Source organism: Stenella coeruleoalba, assembly GCF_951394435.1.
Source record: "Stenella coeruleoalba genome assembly, chromosome: 2".
NCBI lineage: Eukaryota > Metazoa > Chordata > Mammalia > Artiodactyla > Delphinidae > Stenella > Stenella coeruleoalba.
The window spans coordinates 142161702-142174561 of record NC_137147.1 but is presented as its reverse complement, the minus strand read 5'-3'; the positions used below and the strand labels follow the sequence as shown (position 1 = coordinate 142174561).

General features: G+C 45.2%; 1 protein-coding gene across 1 annotated transcript; it reads right to left on the bottom strand.

Moving 5' to 3' along the window:
- PDCD7 (programmed cell death 7) lies at window positions 1-12188 on the bottom strand. The gene is made up of 5 exons (XM_079912779.1): window positions 11089-12188; window positions 9001-9139; window positions 3883-4119; window positions 3524-3611; window positions 1-1818 (listed from the first exon to the last, which is right to left on the bottom strand). Exons 1-5 carry the CDS (start codon window positions 12055-12057, stop codon window positions 1695-1697), a joined length of 1557 nt encoding a protein of 518 aa, XP_079768905.1. The 5' UTR covers window positions 12058-12188; the 3' UTR covers window positions 1-1694.
- Between the last annotated feature and the right edge of the window lie 672 nt (window positions 12189-12860).

Below are 12860 nucleotides of genomic sequence, written 5' to 3'. Positions count from 1 at the left end.
TTTATTAAAACTTTGCAGAAGCTGAATGAGAGGGAAGAGGGAATGGTTTTTTCCACCTGAGGTTAAATGCTTTCTTTTCCTTGGGTTCTGCTGCCGGAGTTTTCCTGAGTCCTTGCTCCACACTCCCTAACCCCATCAATGCAGGTATCTTAGTGGCAAGGCTGTCTGGACACCAAACATACATTGTACAATTCATCTTTTATTTCTACTCTTCCTGCATCTCATCAGAAAATGGTGGAGATTTATAACAAAAGGGCACACAGGCCTACGGGGTTATGTGAGGCTAATCACATCAGATTCTGAGGTTTATGAGCTTAGAAACACTTTAGAGGAGTGCTGGCCCTCATACCCTGTTAACTCTGTAATGCATAACATATAAACAGTGCAAACGAAACAACAAAAAAGGGACAAATGTGTTAGCATCTTGTATCCAAGAGCTTCGAAGTACATGAAATCACTTCCAAAGTTGAGACGTCCTTTCCTGCTTATCCAGAGTTGGATAGCACCTAAAAAGTTTGGTGCTTGAGATTCACCTTCCGGTAGCAAATGCCTAGTTAATAAATTTGAACTTTGCAGTAAATGTCTTTCATCAATGTGAAACAGTGTGTAGTGATTTGGGAGGCAACAAATTGGGGGCAAAGGCTCAAACTAAAAATGATATTTATTTAGCTTTTTGGAAATATAAATAACACAATAAATGGCAAAAAGGAAAACAAAATAAAACAAAAAACCTGACATGTTATATGACTGATCATCTCCAGGCACAACAGCATTTATTAATGAGTATAAAAAAATAAATTTTATTATTTTTATCTGCTTTTCCCCCAGCTTAAATTACATGTATATTTTTGGAAGCTTGAGTTCCTAAGAAAATTCCACAATTTCCACTATACCAGCTCCCACAATGTGACTGAGTGAGGTTAATCAAGGTCCCACTCCCATAAGGAAATTAATTTTTATCCTTGCAGATTCTGAACAACCAGACCTCTAGGAACTTAAAAAGCAGGTGCTTTCATTAGGATCCTTCTAATATGGGGAAAATGCAGCCATCATCCATTAAAACACAATCCAGTTTGGGTACAGGTACTCTTCAGGCTTTCCAAGTTCTCCACTTGACTACCAGACAAGGCCACCAGCTTTTCTGGCAGCCCAGCCTCTCCAGCTGCACAAAAAGTGGGATTCACAAAACTGAAGATAAAGCATTTCTGACCTTTCTTCCTGGAAGTTAGGAGGCTCTCTGGGTAAGAAAGGTAAGGAGGTTTTGCATCAAGCTTGCTTTAACAAGGAGTACTGGGGAAGGAACTGCTAAATCTACCCAGTGCACACCTGTGTCGAGGGTATGAGTGTATAGCGTATACTTATCCATCACCACACAAGAAAGATAAAAGTAAACTTATAAATCAATCTGGACCAAGCCCCTCAAAACAGAGGCGAATTTCATGAACCAAGGCCACTGCCTGTCGTAAAAACCTCAGTTCACCTAGGTCCTTTCCTGAGGAACCATATTAATCTCCTGATTCAAGAGGCACCTTGGCCAGGACAGAGGACAGAAGGAAAATGTAACTTCTGGGTAGGGCAATGCCACGTGGAGTTTAGAGGTTGTGATTTATACTACAGTACAAGAAGATGGCAGCGTCACTAATACTTAGAGCTGGAAAGAGCCTTGGCTGGACGACACTCCTGGAGCATCTTTACTAATGCAGCTTAATGGCGGTTGCCCAGATGTCGTTGCTGGGGAGCGGGGGAAGAACCCATCCTTGGGGAACGGAGTTGCCTTTGGGATGATCAGATGGCACCAGGTACTGATCCCAATCATGCCTTAATGAGAACATTACAGAACAACTGTTTATTTTTGTTTCATTCCAAGCACTATGTTAGCAACTAAATATTCTATTACAGGACTTTGCTTTCAAATGACCGATATGAGTCCATTAAAGAACTTGATTTCTAGAAATTATGCAAAAGACTATTTCTTAAATGTACATATATGTAAGTGGGAAAAAACGCCAAATAACTTATATTTTATGGATAACCAAATAATGAATATACAGTCGATCCTCATTATTTGCAGATTCTGTATTTGCAAATTTGGCTATTCACTAAAATTTATTTGTAACCCACAAATCATTACTCATGGTGCTTCCCTGGTTACTTGCCAACATGCACAGAGCAGTGAAAAATCTGAGTCACCAAAAGGCATGTTCCCAACTGTGGTGGAACAAGGTGACACTCTGCCTTCTTCTTTTCAGCTCCCCTACTGTCAACAAGTATCTTTTCTGTAGTCTGTTTAGTACCACATTCTTCAAATTTTTGTGCTCTCTATTGGCATTTTGCTGTTTAAAATGGCTCCCGAGTACAGTGCTGGAGTGCTATAGCTAGCATTAGAAGGCTGTGATATGCCTCATGGAGAACACATGTATGTTAGATAAGCTACCTTCAGGCATGAGTTATAGTGCCATTAGCTATGAGTTCAATGTTGATGAATCAACAGTATGTATTAAATAAGTTGTCTTTAAAAAGAAAGACAAGGTTAGGTATTGATCAGTTGATGAAAATGTCGTGGCCAAAGGCTCACAGGAGCCTAGCTCTGTATTTCCTTCAGGAGCAGCAGTTCAGTATTCTCTAATTCAGCATTTGCAGTTTTACAGAATATAGCTGCTGTAAATAACGAGAACCCATTGTAATATATTTAAAGGCTAAAACTTGTATGTTAACCAGAAATACACTTTTCCCAGAACAGCGCTAAAGAGTACTGTTGGACCTTGGAAGGATCCTCAGAGAGCACTTAGTTCAGTGGTTTTTCAAATCAGGCTTTGAAGACACTTAGGCCCCAAGTAGATGCTTTGGGGAGTCTAGAAATAACAAAGTGCTTCCAGTCAATAACACATTTAAACTGCCTGTGGAACCCATTCATTCATTGTTATACAAACTGATTTTTCAAAAGATTACATTTGGGAGGGTACTACTGTTCACATTTGAAGGCCACAGTCTAGTCCATCATTTTCACCTTGTAGGTGAGGAAAGTGAGACTCAGAACTGAAAACTTTACCTAGCTCATTAGTAACTGCAGATTAAGGTGAGACTCCTTGTTCCCAGCTCTCTTGGCTTTGACCTGTAAGAACTCACAAGTCAGTGTGGGTCTTTGTTAACAGTCTCCACAGGTGAGTATACAGGGAGGGTTTCTTTTCCTTGGTCTGTTTAGCAGTAGAAGAGAATTAGGAAAAGGAAGTCAATGATTTAAGTCAACATAACAGCTATAGCATGGGATAATACAGAGGGCAAGTCACAACCTGAGTTTCAGCGTCTTCACCTGTTAAAATAGGGACATCTACTTCTCAAGAACTGATGAGGACTAAACAAGACGTGTGTGGCATGCTTCAAACTTGGAAACATTCTATAAACTCATAAGGAAGTAAAAAAAAAAAAAAAAAAAGATATAGTAATAGACCTCAACAACATAAGCACTTTGTCGACTGCTTCTTGCTACCTAAGGGAAGGAAAACATGGAGAATGCCCCTCTGACCTTATCTGGATGAGTGCTGGCAGTGAGTGCTCAGCCTGGAGGTAATACTGCCGGAAAGGCTGCAAGAGATGAGCAAGTGGGAACTCATCTGAAAAAGAAAAGGCACAATACCATGTCATCATGCTTCATATGTACAGCGTATTTCTCAAGGCAAAGTGACTTAGTCTATGATTATACAATATGATCAAATGTGTTTCATCTTTATCCTTGATTTCCAGGATATAGTTTAGAATTCAAATCCTAAAGGATCCTTCCAATTTGTCGCCTACCACCTCTTAGCTTAGGTGGAGATCATCCATGAGGAAAAGAGCTGTCAATCTAGTATTTTTCTTTCCTCCACTGGTTACAGAGGAACTTACCTGGATCCCCAAATAACTTGGACTCAATTTCACGCTTCTGTAGTAAAAATTTCTCTTTTTCTTTCCTCTGTTTCTTCTCTAATTCTCTTTTCCTCTCTTCCTCTTGTTCTCCTTCCAACATAACTCTGAGGGCTCTCTCTTCAGCTTCATATAATTCAGAGCGTTTTTTAATGAGTTTTCTCAGTCGCTGAAGGTGATGCTCAAAGGTCTCATCTGCTGAGGCTGGAGGACAGACCCCTGGGCAAAGAGATGCAAATGACATTTTAGATACAACTTTTTCTTATCCCCAAATCCATGTTCTAATGAACAGACTCAAAGTCCTACTAACAGTATGAATTTGGTTAGAGTTTACAAATTCCAACCAGCCTTCAAGTCTCAATTTGATCTTTTTGAGTCTTCAATTAATTTCACCCCTGACTTTCACTAACTCCTCTTTCTGTATCACACTACTTAACCTTTGATTTTGTTTATTTCTTAATGGTTTTGATCCTTCAGTTGGAGAATTCCTCTACTAAAGGGAGGAACTGTCTTTTACTTCTTCACTGTGAAATTCCTACAGCACAGACTCCTAGACCCAACTAATAAACAATTTTTCCTCTGACTGAGTCTGAACTTCTGAGAGCGCACACTTGGACAGTGAGGAAGAAATACACTTAACCAACCACAATAACCTCACAGTCTGCTGCTGAGGGCAGGGTGACCAAATGTTTCATTTGTCCAGTTTTAGCACTGAAAACCCAGTGTCCTGGGACAGATGTGATGGTTGGTCAACCTGATTTGGAGGTCTGACTCTTTTTTCCCTCAACCACGGCAGCTAAGTAGTTGCAGAATTCGCTCTCCTATCTTCATCTCCGAGGCTAACGTTCCTTCAGATCATTTTGTCATGATTTCTTGGCTTGAACAAGTTTTCATCTACTCATTCCCACCTATGGAAACTCTACAACTCAAATCCATCTACTAAGTTGCCAATTATTTCCCAAATACACACAAAATTCCTATGCACTGAGAAATTTAAGCTGTCACTTTGTTGTTTCATAATAATTTCATGGTTTTGTTTCATTTCTTTACCTAGACCAAGGATTGGCAAATCTTTTCCATAAGCGGCCAGACAGTGAATATTTTAGGCTTCTGGGTCATACAATCTCTGCTGCAAGTACTAAAATCTCTCAGTACAGCAAAAATACACAGACATGCCATCAGCCCCAAAGTGCCTCCAGACCCCTGAGAAGGTGTGGCCTGCTCCCATCTCGGTGTGCTGGCCTGCACCACCCGCGCTCATTCCCCTCAGCCTTTCATGGATCCCTCCTGACCACCATGACACACTCCCTCTGAACCGCCCCCCCCACCCCGACCAATCCTCTTCCAGACCCCCTGCAACGACATGATCTAGGTTCCCTCCACCTCTACCATTACTTCTCTAGTTCCTGCAGCTCCTAGATACCAATGCTTTCTCCTTTATTCCCCTTTAGCCACCCATACCTTAGGGCCTCGTGCAGTCTTTGGACCTTGGCATGATCAGAAAAAAGTTTCCACCTCTGAAGTCTTAAACCCAATTATTCTCTTCTCTGACTTTCTACCCGAAACTCTGTCAGCTTCACTAAAACCTCCAATCTAATATATCAGATTTCACCAAAACGTGTGGTCGCCCATTAAGCAAAACCCCAATAGACCTGTGCTCTGTGCTCCCCTGCCAACTGCAGACTCATTTGGTTATGTGACCTAGTGCCAGTGTATAGTTACATCAGCTCAGCCCATAATGGCACCTCTCTACAGCCATACTCCCATGTGTCTCTGGTTGGCTCTCACTCATTCCTCACAACAATTATTTCAAACATTCACCTCCCTCCTAAAGCCTTACTTCTCTACTCTTAGCAAACCACCTAGCATTTTCCCTAGAGAAAAGAGGCTATCAGCCAGGAAATCCCTTAATTTTTTGCTGCTGACTTTACTCATCTGAATTACTACCCATCCTTGCCCTCTTCATTTTCATTTCAGTGGAAAATGGGTCCTTCTCCACTTAAGTTAATTCCTCCATCTGGGATCTGAATCTCCCTACTTCCTGCAGGACCTCAAGCCATTAACTATCCCTCCTGCTTCTCTTCACAGGCAAACTTTTAATAAGCTGGACTCACTGTCTGCTTTTCTTATCTCCTCCTCTTTGATCTAGTCTAGTCTGGCCTCTACCCATACCACTCCACTGAAATGCACCCAGCACCAGTCACTAATAACCTGTTGGGTACTAATTCCCATGGATGTTTATTAATCTTTATATTACTTGATAATAATAATAATAAACACTTATACAGCATTTACTACATGCCAGGATTTTTTTTTTTTTTTTTTTTTTTTTTTTTGCGGTACGTGGGCCTCTCACTGCTGTGGTCTCTCGCATTGCGGAGCACAGGCTCCGGACACGCAGGCTCAGCGGCCATGGCTCACGGGCCTAGTCGCTCCGCGGCATGTGGGATCTTCCCAGACCGGGGCACGAACCCATGTCCCCTGCATCGGCAGGCGGACTCTCAACCACTGCGCCACCAGGGAAGCCCACCAGGACTGTTTTAAACACTTTATGCATGTTTACTAATTTAATCATCACAACACCCCATGGATCGGTACCATCACTATGCCCTTCATACAGGTGAGGAAAAACCAAGGCACAGAGAAGTTTAAGTAACCTGCCCAATATTATACAATCTCTCTGAGCATTTGCCACTTTCCAGAAAAAGTAAGGCGTCTACACTTTCCTCCTATCTCTGACCTCTCTTGATCTCTTTTGTGGCCTCCTCCTTACCCACCTTGATTTTGACATTCCCTAGGATTTTGTCTTTGGGCCTCATCTCACACCGCACAATCTCCTCAAGGTCATCCCTACTTACAGCAACATGCTGATAAACTCTTATCCAGGATGTACCACAGGCACCACAAACATAACAGGTCCCAAACTGAACTCATCAGCCCCAAGTCTGTTCCCCCTCTTGTTTTCCTGGTCAATTAGAATGGTATCATCACTCATTCAATAGATCAAGCTAGAACCTGAAAGTCATTTTTTTCCTTCAGCTCCCACATGCTGAGTTCCCCCAAGTTATTTACTTATATGTACACACACACACACACACACACACACACTCTACTCACATCTCTTAAATCTGTTTACTTTTCTCCAGCTCACTATCTGACTCTTAGTTCACACTCCCATATTATCCCTGCCCAGACTGCAACAGCCCTATCAGTCTCTCTTTTTTCCTCCCTCCTAGAAGCCCCAAACCTTTCTCTACTCTGCCAGCACTGACCTTTGTCATCTCTGCTTAAAAGCTTCCAATGGTTCCACTCAGCTTTAAGCATAGGTGAGAAGTCTAGCCTAGCAAATAAGACACTTTGAGACGTGGCCCTGCTTACATAACCAGCTTCATTTTCTCAGCACAGTGAGAGAACTTAGAAAGTTGCTCTTTTTCTTTTAAAGTATCCAACAAAACCAGTTACTAGATACTAAATCGTTTTACATTCAAGTCAGTTAACTCCAGAGCCTGCTTATTTTAGATTTTAATTTCTCCTAAAATTTCTTCCTTCTTTCAGACCGAAGTGAGGCAGACTAATAGAAATTGTGTTGTACAATAAATTCACTTGGCATAAGTTTACTGAACACTCAGCTCACGGAGGACATGAAGTAGGGGAATATTAAATAGTAGCCCTCAGGTTTTACATTATTATAATTAAGAGATAGAGGTAGACACAGTAGATGCAACCTCCCTCTGATTCATGAATGCTTTGTGGGGTCATCTGATTCTGAGACCTGAATCTGAATCAGCCAGTCTGGAGGCTGGCATGTAGAAGTTAATCATTTAGCTAGTGAATGAGCCTGACTGAATGCACATGTCCCAGAGACATTTTATTAAGGATCTGAGCTGCAGTTTTCAATTATATTTTAAACCACACAGGGCAGATCATTTGCTATTGTGGTACTTGCTAATTTGTGTACTCTCAAATATCCCTGGTGAATGTCAATGGCCTACAGCCTACTAAATAAGGCAGCATGTTGTTCAAGCCAGGTGCAAATGAGAAGGAGCAGTAGGTCACCTCAGTCCAGATCGGGGAAGGATGGAATTTACTGTATTTACTTTTGAAGGATAATGAGAGCTAAAATTGGCAAAGATGGTACTGAAGGCCCTCCAGACAAACAGACTGGCAAGAGCAAGGATCCAGGCAGGCAGGAAAGCACAACTGGGGAACTTCTAGAAAACCAGTGCTCCCTCTAGAGGCAAGAGGAGACCACTGAGGTTCTCTGGGTCCAAAAAGTGACATGCAGGTAAGCCAGGGACACCCATGCAGCCTGCAGGGCACTCCCTGCCCCATCCAACCATTCACACCTCTACAAATATCAATGTTTCAGGTTTGAAATGTATATGAAGGAGCATGCTAAGTTTTCGACACCTTCTGAAGCACCAAGTAAAGACAGAATAGCTTTCATCTTGGTATATGGGCTTGACCAGCCACGCCAACCTCACTCAGAAAAGTGTGGCCAGGAATGCCTGGGATGGCAATGATGAGTCAAGAGGAAGACAGTGCAGGACTTCCCTGGTGGCACATTGGTTAAGAATCCGCCTGCCAAGGCAGGGGCCATGGGTTCGATCCCTGGTCCAGGAAGATCCACATGCCTCAGAGCAACTAAGCCCGTGCACCACAACTACTGAGCCTGCGAGCCACAACTACTGAGCCCACGTGCCACAATTACTGAAGCCTGTGAGCCTAGAGCCGGTGCTCTACCACAATAGAAGCCACTGCAATGGGAAGTCCATGCACTGCAACAAAGAGTAGCCCTGCTCACCACAACTAGAGAAAGCCCATGTGCAGTAACACAGCCAAAAATAAATTAATTAATTTTTTTATAAAAGTAAAAAAAAGAGGAAGACAGTGCGGTGGGTTCCCACATCCTTTTCAATCTTGGCTACCAGGGATAAATACCTTCTGAGGCTTTCTACTTCCAAAGTTCTGAAGTACTGCTGATAAGCTTAGTTACCCTACTTGGTGAAAATAATGAAGTATCAAGCATTTTTCCTTCAACAATTTTGGGGAGGAGGGGGCTAGGGTAAAGAATGGAAAGAAATGCAAAGCCATGGTTACCTTTCCTTGCTGCAGCCTCTTTCCTGAGTTTCCTCAATTTCTCCAAGGCCCGAAGAATGTCCACCATTCTTTTGGTGTCTGCTTGTTTTTTCCTCACTTCAGATAGGACACCATCAGCAGCAGCTTTAAGTTCCTGCTCCTGGATGAGAAAGAGAGCCCATGAGACCCAGTATGGAACCTTACGAGTAACAACCTTACAGCAGAGAAAATCTGCCTGGCCCTGAGATTTCAGAGGATCAGACAGTCCCAAGGTTAAGAAAGACTCTACTGGATCTACATCCCAATTTCCTGAGCCATGCACAACTCCTCTCTACATTGGCCCAGCCAAGGGATTATCTTCTCTGCAGCTTCCATGTGGGCTCTTGCCTTTGTTTCTTCCTCAGAGTTTCTCAAAGTGTGGTTCAAGGAACATCTGCCTCCAACTTACCTTGTTAACTTGGGGCTCTCTTATTAAAAATGCAGACTCCTGGATCCAAAGATTCAGACTAGCAGGGAAGATAAAGAATGGGGTTGGAAAGGCCTAGGACTCTACAATGTTCTCAGTGATAACCTAAGCACGGTTTGTGCCCCGATGCTCTAAAGTCTCAAGGATCTCTTTGATATGACAGCCTTTTAAACATCTGAAGACTCAATCTTTCTCTTAAGTTGGTTCACATGTAAGCTAAATAACCCTGGTTCCTCAAGTCACTACTCATAGGACTCTGTCTCCAGTACCCTCACAGTGCATGGTAGGGAGGATCCTTTTGCCTAAAAGCTCTCTTTCCCATCTGTCAAATAAGCACTATAGTTTCACCATTACAGACACACCATGCTGTTTCACTCTTTTGTTTCTGGAACTGCACATGCTGCTTTCACTTAGCTTTGACATTTCCTACAAGACTCAGCTGAGATGTCACCATATCATCTGGGAAGCCTTCCTTGATACCTTCCCCCAGTGGATTAGATATTCCTTCTCTGGGCTTTTATAGCACCTACAGTTGAAATCCTAACACACACCATGCTATACAGACATGATCCCCCATGGTGCTCTAAGCCCCTCAAGGACAAGCACTATGTCTTATTCACCTCTACTTCCAGCATTCAGCAGTGGGCCTGCCATAATGGGCCCACATTAAATGTCTGGTGAACTTACTCATATTCCCTTAGGTTAAGGCATTGCCTCCAAGTACTCTCCTTTAAAGCGCTGATATATTCCTGGAGGTGTGAAGACAAAGCTTGCCATCAATATACTTTAGAGGGGAGTTGGATCAGACGCCAGGGCTGTAGCAGACACAAGGAGGACACAAGCCTGTACCCGCTGGTTGTGGAGAGTGGAGGGAGAGGAGAAGTCCCTAGAGGCATTCAAAAGTAATGAGAATGCCTTAACTATTTGACTGATTTCCAGTTTCACCCTGGCCCTCTACTTAAGTTAAAACTTGAGATCAGTAGGCTTTGGAATCGAGCAATCTGGGCTCAAATCAGGAGTGAAACTGCCACAAACCGGTTGTGTGACTGTTGGCAAGTTAACCTCTCTATGCCTCAATTTCCTAATCTGTAAAATTGGGATAATACTGCCTACCTCTCAGACTGTTACAAGGTTTTGAGTAAGTGCTCAAAAATACCATCGTTGAACTTGGGATATTGTTGAACTTGTAAATAAAGGAATCCTGGGAAAATCGTCACTAGTGCCCCATCAGCCAATTAGGGTATATGTTCCTTGAGAAAATGCCCCAAGTTCTCTTTTTTTGTATTCTTAAAATCACCTAGAGCAGGACAAGACGCAAGGACCCAGATTCTTGTTCGTCGTGAATGTTACTAAGTGGACAGAACGCTGGAGCAGAAAACAGATCTGTCATCCCTGCAAAACCACTATGCAATCCTATAGTTTGTATTTATGGGACTTTGCAGCGCACCTAGAGCATTTGTGTTATTTACTGTACACCATTAACACGCAACCAATACGGAAATATGAGGTCGGAAAGGCAAACTATCTATTTTACGGATGAGGAAAAAGAGGCTTAGCCCTGAGGAATGACAGTGCAAAGCCTCAAGGCCCATCGGGTGTCAAACACCACTACCCCTGCTCCCGTGTGCATCCGCTGCTCTTACCCGCTTCTTCTCCTCCACCTCCTGCACGCACTTGACCCTCCAGCGGTCAATCTCCTGCTCGCGCTCCGCTGCCCGCGTGGCCTCCGCCTCCAGCTCGGCCTCGCGTTCCCGGGCCCTCTCGCGAAGCCGCAGCCGGCGGCGCCGGACCCTCTCCAGCCTGCGCCGCGCCTCGCCCACATAGGCTGCCTGGGTCAGGAGCTGAAGTCGCTCGGCCAGCTCGGCGCGCAGCGGCTGTGCCTCCGCATGCAGCTGTGCCCAGGCCACGCCGTCAGCCTCGGCCTCGCGCAGCGCATGGCCCAGGTCGCGCAGCCGCCGCACCAGGCGAAGGGACCCGCGCAACCGAGCCCGAACCTCGCCCAGGTTGGGGCCGGCGGGCGCGCGCGGGGTCACCGGGCAGGCCCGCCGCGGGGTTCCGAACACCGCCTCTAGCCACTGCCGGTCGCGCAGGCGCTGCAGGGCCGCGTCCCCAAGCACGTCGGACGGCGGCGGTGCTTCAGGCCAGCGCGGGCTCCAGGGCGGCCCCGGGCCTGGAGGCGGCGGCCGCGGGCGCTCACCGGCGTCGTTCCCTAGGAAGGGCCGGCACTGGGGCGGCGGGGGAGGGAGCGGCGGTGGCGGCACCTGGTAGAAGGAGCCGCCGCCGCCGCCGCCCCCGCCCCCGCGGGAGGCTTCCCCGGGGGCCCGGGGCTGCAGAGCCAGCGGGGGCTGGAGAAAGGGGGCGGAGGCCCCCGGAAAGGGACCAGGCCGCTGGGGAAGAGGCGGTGGGAAAGCCGGAGAGGGTAGCGGCGGTGGCGGACAGCCGAAGGGAGCGGGAGCCGGCGGCTGCGGGAGCGGCGGGCCCGGGCGACCCGGGGTGAAGAAGGGAGGCAGAGCCATGGCCACCACGGAGGGATTCTGAGAAGTGACAGGAATCTGAGTGGTTCCCAGCGAAAGAGTCTTCCGGGAGGAAGTGACGTATACCGCGCGCGACATAAGTGTGACGCACCCGACCCAGGGAGCCCGGCGCGTGGATGGGCGTTCATTCAACCCTTCAATTAAAAATACTGTCCTTACTGTCCTTCATTCAACCCTTCAATTAAAAAATACTGTCCTTACTGAGCATTCTAGGTGAGGAGCTAGCCCCTTTGCAGTGCGACTAACAGATACAGTTCCTCTCCTCGTAGAACTACCTATCTAGTAAAGAAAACACATTAATCAAGTAATCCTGCAATCAAATGCAAAAGGGCAGCGGCGAATGTAAGTACTACCAAAGAGGAAAAAAGGGCAAGAAGAGCTTATAGGAAAATTAAATTTAAAGAGGTTGGGGAAGGTTGTCCTAAGGCTTTGAGACTCCATCTGAGGTCTGAAGGGTAATTATGAGTTAAATCGTAGAAATAGAAGAGAAAGAAGAGAGGGACGCACAGTCCGAATGGGAACAGCATTTGCAAAAGCCCCCTAGTAGACTAGGAGTAGGTCTGGTGCGGGAACTGAAAGAATGCCAGTGTGGATGGAGCACAGAAAGCCTGAAGGGAGCCTGGTGATCCTGGGAGGTGGACAAGATCGTAGCGTCCAGGATCTCATATCTTAAGAACTGTGGGAAACCACTGGAGGGTTTTAAGCAGAAGAGACAGGGAAGGCCATTCACGCCACATGATTAGATTTTTAAAATTAAACTCTGAGATAATTGTAGCTTCATATGCAGTTGTAATAAATAGTACCGCAAAATTCCGGGTACTTTTTACTCGGTTTCTCTTGCAAAACTGTATTACAGTATCACAACCGGGATGTTGACATCA

Coding starts and splice junctions, on each gene's coding strand:
- PDCD7 (XM_079912779.1), bottom strand. CDS start 12,057: ATGTCGCGCGCGGTATACGTCACTTCCTCCCGGAAGACTCTTTCGCTG. Junction 9,140..11,088: donor AGGTGGAGGAGAAGAAGCGG/GTAAGAGCAGCG, acceptor TTTCTCATCCAG/GAGCAGGAACTTAAAGCTGC. Junction 3,612..3,882: donor CAAGTTATTTGGGGATCCAG/GTAAGTTCCTCT, acceptor TTTCTTTTTCAG/ATGAGTTCCCACTTGCTCAT.